Source organism: Rhipicephalus microplus, chromosome 1 (assembly GCF_043290135.1).
Source record: "Rhipicephalus microplus isolate Deutch F79 chromosome 1, USDA_Rmic, whole genome shotgun sequence".
Taxonomy (NCBI): Eukaryota; Metazoa; Arthropoda; class Arachnida; order Ixodida; family Ixodidae; genus Rhipicephalus; species Rhipicephalus microplus.
This window is the reverse complement of record NC_134700.1, coordinates 134,807,867-134,825,949: the sequence shown is the minus strand read 5'-3', so window position 1 is coordinate 134,825,949 and position 18,083 is coordinate 134,807,867. Positions and strand designations below refer to the sequence as shown.

The following is an 18,083-nucleotide window of genomic DNA, read 5'->3' as shown; positions in this document are numbered from 1 at the left end:
ACAAAATACGACTCCTGATTCTATACACAAGAGAATTATTCAATATCTTAGTAAAATTACAGCACTTCAGGGTTTCAGTTTATTTTACAATTTCTCTTATTTAGAACAAAAATCTAAGAAAATTAAAGGAGAAAGAAGAAAAAGCTGTGCAACAGCAGCATTGGGTGGAAACTCCCTATGCCTCCCATGCATTCGCTTTCGGCAGCGGCAGGGCCCCAATTGTCACTGGCGGTTGCCGGGCATCCTACAAGGAATAAATCACGAACAAAACATTTCTTTCATGACGCCACTGCTAAGGTTCCCAAATAGAGGAGAAGGTCAAAAAATCGAGAGGAGGAAAGTTGCCATGGAAGCGGTCTTTTCTCAGTTCGCATGCAAGCGAATTGGGCTCGTGCCTTCTTTCAGGTCCGCTGGCCACTTGGACATTGCAGCCATGAATTTGTATTGATCTTCTTTTATATTGTTTATGTTTTATGAAGGGGCGGAAAATAAGCTGACTAATTTCTTATTTACAAAACTTGATCAGCAAAAATAAAATAATTTTTTGCACGTTTTATAGTAAAAAACAGTCACACGTAGCATGAAAATGTTAGTAAGTAGAGCAGCTTTAATTTAGAACTGTCATACGGAAATTATGAGCAAACGTTGAACGCAGAATGTCTGAACCAATGCGAAAATTATCAACAATTGCGAGTAGGACAAGTCGTATTTGATTCAGTCAGGTTCGTTATGATTGTGCGCCTGGTTTTCTTACACAACTTGATTTCCAAACGAAACTGAAGCCGACAAGACTGGAGAAGCTTGAAGCGGTTAAGGCAACAGCGTTGCCTTGACGAAGATAATTTCAATGTCAAAACGTTGGCTCCATCAGCATTCTTTGTATTGTTATTTGAAATTTCTTACAAGCCTTTTGGGCATTTTGTAAGGGGGACTCTAACATTACTTGAACGACCAAAACATGGAAAGGAATCAAACACCGCTAGGAAACAACGCATAAATTTGAACACTTCCTAAATAAAACGTTCATAATGTCTAATACATAGTGAATACATACATGATGTATACGTAAAAGTGGTACAATACACATATATACATTGCATACACGTGTATCAGAAATGTGCTTGTTACTAATGAACAAGAAACGACTTCAGTGGAAATGAGCAATTAGTTGGTGGTGATATGCATCTGGGTTGGATAATGAAGCTATGTTGTCTGGCCGGTTATTCCATAGTTTAATGACTCGTAGGAGTGCTGATGAGTTGATTGTTAGTGTACCACCATGTATGCGTGTAATACTTACATTATTGTGTAATATCATTTCGAAGCCTTATATGCCACACCTGGCAAGTACAACTATTCCCTGGATACTGCAATTTTTTAGAGTGCATATCAGTTATTAAGACCTTGTTGCCACCCAGAATTGGCGACGCATAGACATATACCCAAATCCTAGGAATGGAAGTGTCCCAAGTAATACATAACAATTTGTGACTTTCACATACAGGTATGGTGTCAGCGCTCGACAAGTCTATCGGGAAAATTTTCGAGGCTCTTCATGAGGCAGGAATGCTAAACAACACGTTCCTGTCATTCAGCTCCGACAATGGTGCCGCCGCAACATTTTGGGGCACCTACGGCGCGTCATCATATCCTCTGCGGGGAGAAAAATCTACCCTCTGGGAGGGTGGCGTACGAGTGCCCGGGTTCGTGTGGACTGCGGAGCCACTGTGGCACGGAAGAGGATCTCTATATGACCGCATTTTTCACGCTACAGACTGGCTACCGACCCTATACGAGATGGCAGGTAAGAGTAAAACGCACAGAATACGTAACATTTCATGGCGTTCTCTGTATTCATATCGGAACTAAGTATATTTCGCATCTATATATATATATATATATATATATATATATATATATATTGTCATCTGGCAGTAACATGAATATAAAAGGCTAATTCAGATCATTGCTGTCCGTGTAGTCGCCAGTGTCCTCTCTTTAGAAAAAGCAACGACTATTTATGGAGCTTTATATTTTAGTTTAGAATATTTCTTTGATTACGTTGAATCTAGCTTAGGTCGCACAAAGCGAGCATTTTAGGCCAACAGGGCCACTCAAAAGTTCAGTCTACGAAAACAACGTCGGGTTCTTCACACACTGGATGTCATTTGAACGGCTATGCCGGAGGCACACACAGTTCTATACTCGTGAATATATCGGGCTTTGTAGCACGGCAAGCTGTCCCTTGACAAATTATATTAACGAAGGTCTGTCACAAATATAGTTGCATCTATAATGAACTAGAAGTTGTACCCGAGCATGCACACAAACAGGGCAGATGTGTGCGCCTACAGCATGCACTACATTAAGTGTAACTAAAGTGTCACAGTTGCTCCTAGGAGAATTAAACAGTTATCCTTGAAGTATTCTCAGAACATTATATTGCTCTGGGGCACAAGAACAGCCCTAAATAAGGTATATTCCTCTCCACAGGAGGAGATCCGTCCAAGCTTGGTGGAATCGACGGTGTAAGCCACCTGCGGTCCATAACTGATCCTCTCACCAATCTGCCTCGCAGCGAGGTACTGTTGAACATTAATCCCATCGAGGGCAATGAGGCAATTATTCAGGATTCGTACAAGCTTGTCTACGGAGCGTTTCCTGATGGTACGTCTGAATGGTTGGACATACCCGGAAACAGGCTATCGACAGCAGAAGAAGCTAAACTGGCCCATCAAAGCTGCATTGAAAGCATCACTTACAAGGTAAGGCAGTACCTATATTTTCTTGGAATACGGTTTTCTGTGCAAAATGCCAATGAAGTGTCCTGTCAAACTGTGTCTTGTAGTTATCTCGGCTGCTGTGAGGTAGAAACTGTATGTACTCAAATCAACTGCGTTATCAGACTCTACGGGAAGAATAATGAAACTCGGGTGAGAAGCCATAAGTGCCAAAGCTAGATGCAATGCAAATGATGCGTGGTATAGGGGAACAAATGAGAAAGGGAGGCAGACTTTGCAAGGAATAATTCTTAACGCTACAAAAGAACCAGCCTTGTACCTTCTACAAGTTTCGCGAGCTTTCCACGGCGGCGTCCGTCAACCTGAAGTGAAGGTTTTAAGACGTGAAACCTCGACAATTGAAATAATGGTCAGTTTCTTCGTTTCCTAACTTTGCCTCAAAAATCAGACTGAAGTTGTATATTCTGCTTTGCCTCTCACACTATGAATATCAAAGAGACGGCTTTTTTATATTTTATGCAGATTCTTAACATTCGGGGTTTTAGTCCGAACTGCGGTGAAGGAGGTGGTGTCTACTCAACGTCCGTGAACTGTGGGAAGCAAAACTCAAGCAAGGCCTCGTGTGATTCAACGGTCACACCCTGCCTCTACGACATAGAGAGGGACCCATGCGAGTACAACGACATCGCCTTTGAAAACCCAGAGGTGACCATCACTTATTTATATTTCAGCTGAAACACGCTGTAAACAAAGCCTAAATACCTATTGAAGGAAATGAAAGGTGGCGATGAAAATGTTTCAGTCATGTGATAGAATCGGTAATGTTTGTGTAGCACTTCAATTACATTCGAACCAACAACGCAATGTTTGTTTTCATAGCTACACTTCGACAGATTGACAGTGGTGCTCTATATGTGTGTGTATGTAAATAAGCCCTTCGACCCGATAAGTGCATTGCACGGGCAATTAGGTGAGGGGCTACCGTCACTACTTTCTACGGTCACCTGATGAGAAGACAAAGGCAGATGAGAAAAAGTGCTTTTTTTCTGAGTACTTAACCAGAGTACCACCAGACTTTTTTGCGATATCCAATAGCTCCCGAACTATTTCGGCCAGCCCATGCATCTGAAAGTGCCGTGATAATGAAGGCATAGTTTTGGGGCGTAGCAAGTTTTTTGAAAACGCATTTGTTTTCTAATATTACAAACTTTTCATTTTTTTAGCTTTCACTTGTTACTTATTTCTAAATTCACCACAAAGAAACGAAAAATTTTATAAAAATACTAGCGGGTAAAATCTCTTTTGAAGAGCCCTACGTGTCTCCTAAAGCTTAAAAAAATTCGGCAGATACCACGTACCTCGGCAACAACGTTATGCGAAGCATGTTGAGGGAAGGTTACCGTGCTGCAATTTTTTAATTGAGAGACACGTCATGAATGAGTCTAAGAATACGTACAAATGTTGCCCGCATATACACATGTTGAAGACTTGCAGATGTTCATATAACCAGTTGTTTGCACTTGCGCAACGATGCTAACTAGAGCATACGTAATAGCAACACGAAAAACTGATATGAAGCACTTACGCTCGAGAGGTTGCTAGCCTTGGGCACTGCTACATAAATCAACTTCAGAACATGACAACTAACCACAACTGACGTTAACCCGACGTGTCGGCTGTAATAAAAGAGTACATATGTAATTTTTATGAAATTGGGTAGGCAGCACTGCATCTATCATTGATGCTTGACGAAGATTACCGTCTATTTGAAAAGTAGTTCCAAAACCTGGCACAGCTCTGTGGTAAACTGCTTCATTGCCCCGCAGAATGCTTGGGTTCAATTCCAGCTGGGACCTTGACATTTATTCTTTGCGTTCGTCAGGTCGACAGTACCACTGTCGGGTGTTTCCTAACGCTCACACGTTAACATTGGCCATGTGTGTTCTCGTCATTCCTTGGTAGATACCAAGTGTCAATCACCTGTGGCACGTACCCATCTGTGGGTATGTGCCACTGTCTGAAGGGAAATGCTTGACAACGTACGCAACGGGATTGTGATATTATTCATGTCTTAACCACCGCATCATATTCGTCAAACCATCTTACTCTCCCATAATATTTTGGTTCACGCTAAGTTAGGGGTATTACGTGACATCAATGGATTTCAAAGGCATGTGATTGGTGCAAAAGCAATAATCATGAGATACTTGTCATGTGAGAACTTGACTACATGCCACAGTGAAGGCGCCAATACATTTTAACGTGACGCGGTGCGTGTGCTGTTACGAAGCGCGCCTCCAACGACGTTACGAAGGGCGCCACGAATCTCGCTGCTTCCACCACTCTTACGAAAGACGGCGACGCCAACACGGTCCCGAAGGCGCCACGGCCTCTAACTTCATCGGGAATGTCACCAGCCGTTTGGTAGCGTAGGTTTCTCAGCTCGTGACTGCTTCTGCACAGAACTGATAGACGAGCGGACGACACGACGGTGAGTTAAACAAGGTTTACGTACAGCATATATACAGAGGCGTTACAAATTTGGCATTGGGGCCGACAGTTTAGAGACTGAAAGAGCCTAGCTCTCTTCTCTGACACATAGCTCTACTGCTCGCGACGCGCCGCAGGGCTTTTTTTATATGCACCGGGTGGATTCTTTGAGTAACTAAATGTCCAACCAGAAGCACCCCTGGTCGCGAGGTCAGAATCCTCCAATGGGGTCGCCGCTGGGCCACGTCATTCTCATCAAATCCGGAGCCGCTGCGCGCGGTTGCAGCCAAAGACGAGTGCGAGTGACGTCGCCACGCATTGCGTCAGACTCGCCAGACAGGAAGGCGCCGATTGCTTTGACGGGCTCGTGGGCTGAGGGAGCTCGATGTGCATTGCGGGACAGATCGGCGCCGCCGCGTGATGACGCCGTTTGAGTTGTTCGCGTCAGGCGGGCTCGCGTACTGGCCTTGACACAGATTGCCCTTTTTAGAGGCATTGACTTTCGGTGTGGACTCGCAGGCATAACAGCACCCCCGCCGCCAGACAATGCGCCGGGAAGACGAGCTACTCCCACGTGGCTCGGATATCAGGCACTCTCGTTCGCCAGGTCCCTCGAAGTTTGCCTCCAGGGTCATGGGGAGAATGCCGCTCCAGACTCCGTTCCGGGAACACACCCCATTCTTGAGGACGGATCCCAGCTACACTGGCTTGTCGCCACAACTTGTCGGCCAGCTTCGCTCGTCTCTTCTGACGATCTTTGGTTTCAGCACTTGTCGATGGTTCTGCAACTTGTCAAGAACGGTTCGACAACAGACAACACACGACACAAGCAAGTGCCCTCGGTCACCCGACAGAACACCAGACAAAGTATTTTACAACATATGCCTAGCTGCGTGTCTATCAGAATTTCATTCCCTCTACATCAAGAGGCACATGTGGGACACAATACTCTTAAAATGAGAACTCACATTTTTACATGTACAACAACGTAACGAAATAGAACACAACATAAAGTTGGCTCCTCACAAGTTAGCTCGATATCGCGTTCGATCACCGTCGTGTTTCCGGGAGGGTCTGCAAACACGTCTTCAAACTCGGAAACAATCCTTCTCAGCTCCTCCTTCTGGACTTCACTTAACCTAGGCTCTAGGTTCAACTGCTCCAAGATTATCTGATCCCTTTTCGATGACATCACGAGAACTCAAAATTTTTGCTCCCTCTTCCTCGGAAGCATTCGACAGCAGATTTACGACCGCTTGACATTGAACGTATGGTTTCATCAAAATACTGTGGTTAATTTTGTTCGGCCGCCTTCCTAATTTCACTTCATAATTGGTAGCAGAAAGCTTCGATATTACTTTTGCAGGCCCTTCAAATGAACCTCAATATTGTTCTTTTTGGACGGCCGCAGCAGCATTACCTGACGTCCTACTTCAAAAGCACGCTCCTTCGCCGATTTGTCGTAGTACTCCTTCAACAACACTTCTGCAGCTTTCATGTGGCCTTACACAAGATCTTTCGTTTTCCCAAGCCTCTGAAGGAGGTCTAGAACTAAGCAACTACATTAGGGTCCTCCTCGAATCCCTCCCAGGACTCGCGCAGCATTCACAATGGTGTTCTGAAACTCCTGCCATACAAAATATCAGCAAGTCTAAAAGCAGTGCTCTCATGAGGAGTTGATCTCAAAGCGAACATAGCGGGAGGAATACACGCTTTTCAGTCGCATTTGTGCTCGTAGTAAAGAGCTCTCAGTATCCGTTTCAGAACGGAATGCATACGCTCTACCAAATTAGATTGTGGGTGATGGATCGAGCTGTGCACTACTTTTACTCCACATTTATCCATAAAGGTAGAAGAAAGGCAGCTGGTGAATACACTACCATTGTCGCATTGGATTTCAAAAAGAAATCCAACGCATGCAAATATATATAGCAGTGCATCCACGACATGAGGGGAATTGAGCTCCTTAAGTGGTATGGCTTCCAGACATTTTGTGGCTACACAGACAGCCGTCAGTATAAACCGACAACCTTGCCTTGACTCGGGAAATGGCCCGACGATATCAACTACTAGGCGCCGAGAAGCTTCTGTGATAATTGGCACAAGCTTCAAGAGTGCCTTCCACTTGTCCGTGGATTTCGCCCCTCTCTGACAAATGCTGCATGAGCGTACAAAATCTTCGATATCTTTCCAGCATTTCGGCCAATGAAACTCAAGGGATACTCTAGCCTTGGTCTTTTTTATGCTGAGATGCTAAGCCCACGCGTTTTCATGCGCGTTCTAATAGTTGGCGACGGTACTTTTGTGGCACCAAGAGCTGCTCATACTTGCGACCTTGCGCATTTGTGTAGCTCCGATACAGAAGCCCTGCTTTCTCAAAAAACAAACTTTCTTTTTCTTTTTTCACAAGTTTACGCTTTCCATTAGCGCTTTATTCGAGAGGTCCTAACGCTGCTCTCGAATGAGTGTTTCTCTATCAATCCTCGACAGCTTACTCCAACTTTCCGCTACAGGCAAGAGCGTTGCGCCCCTCTCGCTCTGACTCAATGGCGCCATCTTGCCTCCCCCTGCTACGGAAACCGCGCCAGTCGCTTCGGCGACGGGCCGCTCGAGTGACTGCTCACATGAATCACACAAAAAATTTTCTCTCTGAGGTTCCGTCGACTCACCGCCAAGGTCACTTGATGATTCACCACATTGAACAAGATCAAGCTCCTGCGAAAGCTTCTGCGCTTGCGATCGCGTGAGGGCCATGAACGCTAAGTTGGAGAAAAACGATTTACCCTGCTCTTGCTCTTTGAGAAGCTGCTCCGAGATGTTAGAGAAAAGATAAGGAAAACAATCGGGAAGCGCGGCAGACACAGCCGCTTCGGTGGTAAGCTTACCAAACAGGCCTTCAAAGACAAACGTAGCGATTGGTAAGCAAGCACTCTGCTCCTCGGCGACTTGCCTGATCCACGCAAATTCTCCTGTAAGGTCACCCGGAGACACCAATTATGGATGGACAACGTCCTTAGTTGCCACTCAGTCTCGAAGTGCTCGACACGTATTCGCATTCACACTAATTTCTTCGAGATACGGCTCCAACAATCACAAGTTCTTTTCCGATTCTCGGATTGTTGCGAAAGCAAACTTTTGCTTAAAGTTTATCGCGATGTGCCCTTTCTTTTTGCATTTGTAGCAGATTAGTGGCTTTCGTGATTCAAACGCCCTGCGGTATCAGTGCGTTGTTTAGGAACCGCACTCGATTTCTCCGCTTCCGTTTTCACTTCCCCTACAGTGTCCTTCGTAAGAGACGGGTCCTTCTTGAAATTACGGTGCGGAGCGGGTTCGGGTTGATCAGGTTTCTTTGAAAAGGCCTCTTTCCTTTCATCCTTTTCAACGCACACTGCCCTGCTATGCAACTTTCGGCGAGCATAATACTCCTCAGCTAACTCTGCTGCCTTGTTTAGCTGTACTTCACCAAGTTTGTCCTGCAGTCAATTGATTGATTTGTGGAGTTTAACGTCCCAAAACCACCATATGATTATGAGAGACGCCGTAGTGGAGGGCTCCGGAAATTTCGACCACCTGGGGTTCTTTAACGTGCACCCAAATCTGAGCACACGGGCCTACAACATTTCCGCCTCTATTGTAAATGCAACCGCCGCAGCCGGGATGTGAACCCGCGACCTGCGGGTCAGCAGCCGTGTACCTTAGCCACTAGACCACTGCGGCGGGGGTCCTGCAGCCAAACCTTGACATCTTCAGCGATGCAATGGTAGAATCACTCCAATGCAATGCATTCGTCCACTTTATCGCGATCGTCATAAACACCTTCGCCCTTGAGCTATTCAGCTAAATCGACTTTAAGACGAAGCGCGAAGTCAACGTGTGACTCATTCCCCTTTATAGCATACCGGAACCTTGCCGAAAGCCTCGGGTGACAACGTATAACGTCTCAAGAGCACTTCCTTAACGTCGTCATAGCTCTCAAACACTTCCCTCGACAAGCAAGTTATCGCGTCGGACACTTCGCCGGGAAGAACAGCTAACAGGTTCTGCGCCCAAAGAGACCGCTCCAAGGCATTTCGCTCACAGACGGGTTCAAGCTTGACGAGATACTTCGCCATGGCCTCGCATACTACGAACGGGGGCAGTTGGTCGCGAATTCTCTGACCGCTGACCTGAACTGTCGCAGAAGCTACGCTAGACACCTGCGAACACTGTAGGATTGCAACTTCTATTCGTGTCAACTCAAGGTGCTCCTGCCTCTCGGCCTCCTCACGGCGTTCACACCTTTCAGCTTCTTCACGTTCTCGAACTTCTCGCCTTTCAGCTTCTTCACGTTCGCGAGCTTCTATTTCTCGCCTTTCGGCCTCCTTGCGGCGTGCTTTGATATCAGCCCAAACCTCATCGACTTCCTCAGCCGACACTCCTTCATCCCTCATAATCTCAAGGATCGCTTGCTTTAGTTTCGCACGCCCCAATGTAATGCCGTGTTCCTCAGAAATTTCGATGAGTTCCTTCACTTTAAGGTTTTCCATCGTTCACACTAGCCTCTTGGTGTTTGCCCCTGTTAGGAATCTACTTGCCGTACCCACTATAAATCTACTAGCAAGACGCACAAGCAATTTTTAACACTGCCATGTTTACACCCTCCGCACTAACTTTGGTTTCATAGCGTTCTGACTTGGCTTGAAACGATCAAAGCTCACTCACCAATGCTTCACACAGCCCTTCTCTAAACTACTATAACCTGAGCTAGAGTAGTCTGGTGAACTGAGGGGAATACATCAGGCACTCACCGCATCGATGTCGCTGACGCCGGCCGATCCCGCAGCTGCCAACCACTGGTACAAAGCGCGCCTCAGACGACGTTACCAAGGGCGCCATGAATCTCGCTGCTGCCACCACTGTTACGAAAGACAGCGACCCCAACACGGTCCCGAAGGCACCACTGCCTCGAGCTCCGCCGGGAAGGTCACCAGCCGTTTGGTAGCGTAGGTTTCTCAGCTCGCGACTGCTTCTGCGCAGAGCTGATAGACGAGCGGACGAGACGACGTTAAGTTAAACAAGGTTTATGTACAGCATATATACAGAGGCGTTACAAATTCGGCACTGGGGCCGACAGTTTAGAGACTCGAAGAGCCAAGCTCTCTTTTCTGACACATAGCTCTACTGCTCGCGACGCACCGCAGGGCTTTTTTTTATACGCACCGGGTGGATTCTTCGAGTAACCAAATGTCCAACCAGAAGCACCGCTGCTCGTGAGGTCAGAATCCTCCAATGGGGTCATCACTGGGCGGTGTCATTCTCATCAAATCCGGAGCCGCTGCGCGCGGTTGCAGCCAAGGACGAGTGACGTCGCCACGCATTGCATCAGACTCGCCAAACAGAAAGATGCCGATTGCTTCGACGGGCTCGTGTGCTGAGAGAGCTCGATGTGCGTTGCGGGACAGATCGGCGCCGCCGCGTGATGACGCCGTTGAATTGTTCGCCTCAGGTGGGCTCGCGTGCTGGCCGTGACACAGATTGCCTTTTTCAGATGCATGGACGTTCGGTTTGGACTCGCAGGCATAACAGTGCTCACCAACGTTCATTTCGTCGGATCAGGCCGGCGTTGCCACGCAAGGCGCCAGTCCTTCTCTATACTTACAGGCGCACGCCGCGCTGCGTTGCTTTGACGCATGTGCGTTCAGCGTATCCGGCGTCCCATCCGGCATCCGGCGATGCAGCATGTCGCATTTCGTGCCGGTTGCAGTCGGCCCGCGCCGACGGACGCTGGTCGCACCGGTAGCAGACTATAGAGTGCTCGCGTTTTGGTAACGTAGCGTCACTTTGCGCAGCGTGCGCACGCGTCAACGCTACATTGGAGTACATTGGGCCCTTCATGATGCGCTCGCGGTCATTTTGATAGCTCCGCATATACCAAATTTGGTGTTACGTGACGTCAATGGGTGACGAAAGTATACGGCTGGTGCAAGCATGATAATCCTGACACGCGTGTTATGTAAGAACATGACAACATACCACGCTCATAGCTTGCTCGCGCTCATTTCGCTAGCTTCTCATATGCTAAATTTGCTACCATGTGGCCAGAATAAATGACGAAGGTAAACGACACATCCAAACTAGATATTCATGACACGGAAGTGATGTAAGCATCATTTACCTCCATCTCGTAACGTTGTGCTGATTATAAAGTGACATATCAACCTTTCTCATTCGCGCTTCTCATTCGGCCGGTATGAAGCTGCTTTGTCACGAAACAACAATAGGCAGAAGTTTAGCAGTTGCACTTCACCAGCGTAATATTTTTTGGGGCTTACCATTTCAAATCGTGGCACGAAGTTCAAAAGAGTTGAAAACCGAAGTTCAAAACCGAAACACAGTAATAAACAATACCACAAGTTAAATTCGCCACCTGCAACTATGCCGATTAGGCAAATCTGTGCACTTCCTATCATTCCCAAGGTCGCTGAATGATTGCAGCGGCAGAGTCTCCTCCAGTTAATTTTAGGAAGCTGCATGGGACGAAGCTGAGGCTTGTACACGCTGCCTGGGTCGGCGTTGTGAGGCTAGAGAGGAAGAGCGTACGAGATGGGAGAGGTGGAGAGCCACGTATGCACAGTAAAGGTGATCACGCCGCACACCCGATTGAGCTCGACCATGAAATATTTTGTATTAAAAAGAGCTCATCACCTCAAGACGCCCAGAAATGAGCATTTTGCTGCTTGCCATGCCATTTTGTATTACAATTTCCCTAACACAAGAGCCTGAAAATAGCTATGATTGTCAAGCTATTATGATGGAAAAAACGTCACCCTCAAAGAAACATAACTTTATCGTGCAGTTGAGCTTAAACTTAAACATTTAAAATGCGCCTTTCTGAAGGCACATTTCAGATGCGAAGCAGCTCTTTGACTAGCCTGTGTAGTGCAGTCTGTCCGTGTCTCCATGGCAAGGCGCCTCACTGCATTCCCCTTGCTGCAGGTGTTGGGACGTTGCCGAGAGGGTCACGCCTTCTCTCACAGTGTACGGTGACATCACTTTGTCCCTTGCCTGCTTCGCACTCGCCGTGTGTCGCCTCTCTCTCACTTCAGTTTTTCAACCACTCGCAACGTTCGAACGCACGTCGATTGAACATTCTTTCGACTCGTTTTTCTGTTGAGGAGTTCGCCGTTGACATTGCCGATGACGACGTCGTCAAGGATTCGTCGGCGTTGGCCTTCCGCTGTCGGCGCAATCGGTCGGCTTCTCCGGCTCGCGCATCGTCGGTGTTGCGGACGCGTTGAAGACGCCTGCGCTCAGCTTCCTAGGCTCATGTTTCGTCGGTGTTACCCGCGCACCGTCTCAATTCTCGAGCGCTATTGGCGTGCTTGATTTGCACTTCGTCGGTGTGGTTGGTATTCCACTACCGACGTTTACGTTTGGTGCCCCTGGCTCGCGCCTCACCGGAGTTGCAGGTGCGATGTCACAATTCGCGAACGCGATCTGCTGAGCTACCCCTCGCAACACCAGCGGCGGCCGGGTTAAGGCTGTTCCACATGCCGCGATTGCAGCGAAAAAAATTGCTCCATTCACTCCAATCGCACTGTTCGCAACCACCGCTAATGGTGGTTTTGTTTCACATGGACCGCGAACAGTCCGCGATTTTCGCTCTGCGACTGAAGTGGCGAGTTCTTACTGCCGCTCTTTGTGACAGACACGAATGCCATATAATATAAGGTGCATTATGATATCAAGAAGTTACCGTGAACGGTAACGAAGGGCTTGCTTTTTTTGTCATCTAGAACACTTTACAGTCAGAATTCATTTTAAAATGCACAGCATCGGCCATTACCAAAACAAAGACATCAACTTTACTTCAACGGCTTGGCTGGACCAGCCTTATTTCGACGGGTCCCGACCGAAAATCGCTCCCGCCGCTGCGATCAGAGCGAAAATTTCCAACATGTTGGAAGCTCGCTGCGGACCGCTGCTGTGGGAGCGGACTGCGCTTTTTTTTTTGCTGCGAGCGAATTGGCAGCCTAAAAATCGCTAGTTTGTGTCATGTGAAACGGCCTTTAAGCGAAAGCGCTTTGGCGCGCGTTTCGGCTGGCGAAAGTGCTCTTCGCTTTCTGGCATCCTCTCTATCACTTAAAAATGAGTTAAATGAGCGTTCACTCGATGTGCCCTCAACGTTGCGAGCGTTGGACAAGGCAATGATAGGTGTAACCGTAAGAGACAAGACCAGAGCAGAATGAGTCAGGAAACAAACTGCGGTCAAGGATATCATAGTTGAAATCGAGAAGAGGAATTGGACATGAGCAAGGCATGCAAAACGTAGGCAAAATAACAGCTGGTCATCAGGGCAACAGACTAGATTTCAAGAGAAGGAAAGTGGGTTAGGGGGAAGCAGAAAGTTGGTTGAGCAGATGAGATTAAGATGTTTGAGGTTATAAAGTGGCGCCAGCAAGCACAGGGCCGAGTTGACTGGCGAAACATGGGAGAATCCGTTGTTTTAGTTGTTTTACGAAAGACGTAGTCAGGCTGATGATGATTATGGTGTAGATAAGGAGCATCAGATTGTGGAAATTGTTCGGGCTTTTCGCTACTGCGTTATATATATATATATATATATATATATATATATATATATATATATATATATATATATATATATATATATATGTTGTGGGAGTAATATTTCAATGAGCCACTTACTCTTCGTGAAGGTATGGGACACGGCACAACGGGAGCGTTGTCAACAAGGTTAAATGTATTTATTTCCCAACAGTTTCAGGAGGGGTCCTCCCTTCATTAGGGGATGAGGTATAACTCATCCCCTGATGAAAGGAGGACCCCTCCCGAAACTGTTGGGAAATAAATATAATTATGCTTGTTGACAACGCTCCCGTTGTGCCATATATATTTATATATACATATATATATATATATATTATATATATATATATATATATAGAGAGAGAGAGAGAGAGAGAGAGAGAGATATGTTAAAAGTGCCTGAATGACCCAAATAAATTATTTGCATTTGAAAGACACACATTCTCCAGACACACTTCGGCGAGCCAAGTGATTGGTATTCTTGAAATATTTAACAAACATGTAGAAGGAAGACAGCATATGTGGGCGCTTCAGGTATAGTGATAAGCGCAGCAGCTACGCAGCTTGCGAAACTTTGTGACGCAAACAAGTTGAATCTTTGCGGACATTAAGGAGAGATAACCTAAGCGCGTACAACCTGTTGGCTGAATGACATAATTTTGTTACAGTAGTTGAGCTTCATGTTTCTACTTTTGATGTGTTTGACTTCGCCATTAATACCCCAAAATGGCAGAAGCGGGGGGAAGAAGTTTCCAGGAATGAAAAATCTCTCAATACGGGGAGTCACTGGAGTCTTTATAAATTTATGCGGTAAAATGTGTCGATTCACCCGTGGCAGTACACATCTGTGTTACTAAGGGTACAGCCGCAAATCATCATGATAATGATCATCTTCATTAGAGCTCTTACTCACCTCTGCAACGGGGCGATTTCGCGTTTTAGAATGCCACGTGGTTTCTCTTCGACCAATTAGCACACTTTTATATAATACTGCCAAATTCGACAATGATGAAGGAAGTTGTAGACAGAAGCGAAAAATGTGCTTTATACGATGGGTAATCAAGGTAAAAGCTGAGTATCATTGCTAAACGCCAAACAATAAATCACTGAAACTGCTTTGCTGCAAGTACTAATCGGAAACATTGACATCGATTGGCACGTTTGAGATAAGAGACGCACTGCACCGTGCACTTGAGGTTCATGAAAAACAGCTCTTGACTTAATAATTACTCACAAGTCACATATAACAGTCTACGGAGTCAGATAAGTGGAAATATGCATGGCGGGCTTGAGAGCGTAGCTGCATATTCAAAAAATTTCACAAATGCGCACATAATATAATAATTTAGGCACTGTACTATTTTTGTTGCCTCAGTATCACCGGAAAGCCTTCCCTTACACGGTACTGAAGAGCGTTTTTCAGTCAATTGTGGAAATTCAAGTTAAGAGTTTCTGCAAATTGCCTGTAGCAAATACATGCAACCAAATGCTAGACGTTTTGTTCATACTGTGCAATTATTGCGCGCAATAAAGCACTATTATTTGTTCCAAGTTTCCCGGAGAACTCAACAACAGCGTCTCAAACAGAATGGGTCTCCTCGGGACATGAAACTTCTCAAAACAATAAAGCGAAACGGCATACTCACACCAGTATACCGGTTAGTAAGGGAACCTGGCACAATAAAGGCATTATTCAAGCTCGAGCACGACCGCTCCTGAAGGTACCAGGCCCGAGCCAGGCCCCAGCCCGAACCTACTATCTCGTGATCTGTCTCTTGGGCCTGGGGTTTCGGGGATACCCGGGCCATTTTCAGTGCTGTTTTTTGAGGTCCTACAAAAACACCCTCCTTGGTTTGAATTTCCCAGCCGTCCTGGATATATACGACACCGTTCAGAAACATCAATGTTTGCCAGATAAATGTCGCAACATGCCGAACCTAGAAAATAATCTCACGGGGTTGTGACATCAACGAAGGTAGTTGCAAGCGTGTTCAAGGCTAAACTCTTCATTTAGCTGCACGTTTGACAGGGAGAGAAAGCCAAACTATAGAAATAAGCACACAGAACTCTGATTGTGGCGAACACAGCGTAGGCTGTCAGAAAAACAGCAAGCGCTCAAGCGCGTCGGTTTTTATACAAGTGTCATCAAAGATTCCAGCGTTATCGCTAGCGGCCGCGTGTTCCTTAAGTAACTGTAATGTTCGAGATGAGTACGCATTCTCATTGCAAAGTTCGAAGGGGACTCACTCTCTGAATATCATGCCGACCGGTTGTACCCCCGAGATCTCCGACAACAGCGCAGCTCTGACCGACTAGGCTCGCCCTAGCCACCTCCTGACGCCGACAAGAGCTCTCGTCGAGAGGTGCCACGTCCTCGGATTCCTGAGACCATGTCGATCTTTCCTATCTCCTCTTTACTTCCGTCGTTTTCTGTCAATAGCTGTTCCTTCACCTCACTTTCTTCTTCCTCTCTAACTCTTATCCTTTCTTCTTATCCTTTCTTCTTAAATCTTATCCTTTTAATTCCTCCTTTACCCCCCCCCCCCCCCTCGTGAGCTACTTCTGAAGTGTCCTCCCCATGAGAGACAGTTACCGGGCTTACTTTCCTCTTTTTTTCATTCAAAATCACTCACAAGGTTGGTAGGTTATGTGCATAGTTCCCAGTGGTTTAGGCGCAATTTGCCCATGGCAGCAGTCACATTTCAATCAAATGGCAACAAGAAAATAGAAAGAAAAGAGCATTTGTGGTAACATCTAGCGTTCTAGAGTGCAGTTAGATCATTTTAGAATGTTTTCAGATCATTTTCATGTTACATAACTGGGACTTTTGTCATATTTTTTTTCTTTATTTACAGATCGTGCAAAAGCTGCAAGCTCGTATTTCGTCCTACAAAAAGGAGGCAGTAAAGCCCAGCAACCTCGACCCAGATTCCTCCTCATTGCCTCATAATCATGGTGGAGCGTGGGTCAGCTGGAAAGATAATTTAACGTGAACTCGAAACGTATCGTTAGAGCCAGAGAATCCTTGTTACATGAGCAATCACCATGATTAAAACCAAAGTGACTTTGTCTAACGACGTAATTGCAGCTCTGTGATTTTGTACTGTGTATTCTGAATAATTGTCGTGAATTATGTGATGAAATAATCACATCATATCCCCAGAACCAAGGATGATTGGCGGGAGCTAAGCGTTTGTGAGTCTGTCCATGCATTCCTCCGCCCATTCGTTCTTGATTCCGTCTGTCCATGCGTCTGTCCATGCGTCCATCCGTGTGTGTAATCTTCCATATGACCGCCAGTGTGGTCATCCGTCCGTGCGTCCTTCCATGCGTCCGTACGTACGTCCGTTCTTTCGTCTGTGCATCCATCCGTCCGTGCGTCGGTTCGTGTGGCCATCCCTCTGTCTGTCTGTACATCCGCAAGTTCGTCCATCCATATGTATGTACATTCGTCCGTCCATATATGCAGTGAACACTTCAAGTACAGCCATCACACTCCGTTTCTTCATGTATTAATAATATAGAAGTGCCACCATCTAGTGGACATTCTAAGGACTGCTCTTTCGAATATGTAACACCGGTGGCTAGATATATCATCGTAGTGAGAATAGACCCAAACCCTAAGTAGCTTCGTCCCTAAAAAGTGGCTTCTAAAAGACAAATGTAACGTAGCAACGATAAAAAAGAGGGTGAAAATTTGAAGCGCTTAGTAGCTACCATGACGAAAGTGAAACTAAACTAATACACGAAAAAAAACTTACTGCAGTTTGGGCATGCACACCATACCAGAAATTTTTACAAGGGTCATGTGTCTTTTAAACAATGCTGGAACTTACAAAGATGCCCTATATATGGAAACTGTTCAATAAGACGAAGTATGTACACAAGGTAAAGTGTGCTTTCACGTTAGAGAACAAGCTGTTTTCGCAACCTTATTTTTCCTTAAAATAGAGATTTTCCGCGGGCACAGTAAGTACCCGTCTTCTTGATACTTCGAATCTACGTCAAGGCTTACATGCCTTGTCGGTGCGGAGAATACAGGGAACAGTATATTAAGCGAAAATATTACATGAATGTTTATATACGAATTCGACGGCAGATTCTACAAAAACGCTCTTGCGTCCACACATTCTATTCTTTTGCCATTTGAAGACGTAACAAAAATAGCTCATAATATTGTATATTCATTAAATTTGAAGGCTTCAAACCACGCAATAGCAAGAGCAAAACACCGAGAATGCAGGAAAGGGGCTGCTATTTTTC

General features: G+C 46.0%; 1 protein-coding gene across 1 annotated transcript in view; it reads left to right on the top strand.

The window, feature by feature from the left end:
* LOC119178369 (arylsulfatase B) overlaps nt 1-16,902 on the top strand; it is a 74,773-nt gene extending 57,871 nt beyond the window's left edge. Inside the window, exons 8-11 of the mRNA XM_037429573.2 lie at nt 1,505-1,804; nt 2,494-2,765; nt 3,264-3,446; nt 16,676-16,902. Coding sequence (XP_037285470.2) covers nt 1,505-1,804; nt 2,494-2,765; nt 3,264-3,446; nt 16,676-16,813 — 893 coding nt within the window. The 3' untranslated portion in view covers nt 16,814-16,902. The remainder of the gene's footprint in view (nt 1-1,504; nt 1,805-2,493; nt 2,766-3,263; nt 3,447-16,675) is intronic.
* Nucleotides 16,903-18,083: the final 1,181 nt, after the last annotated feature.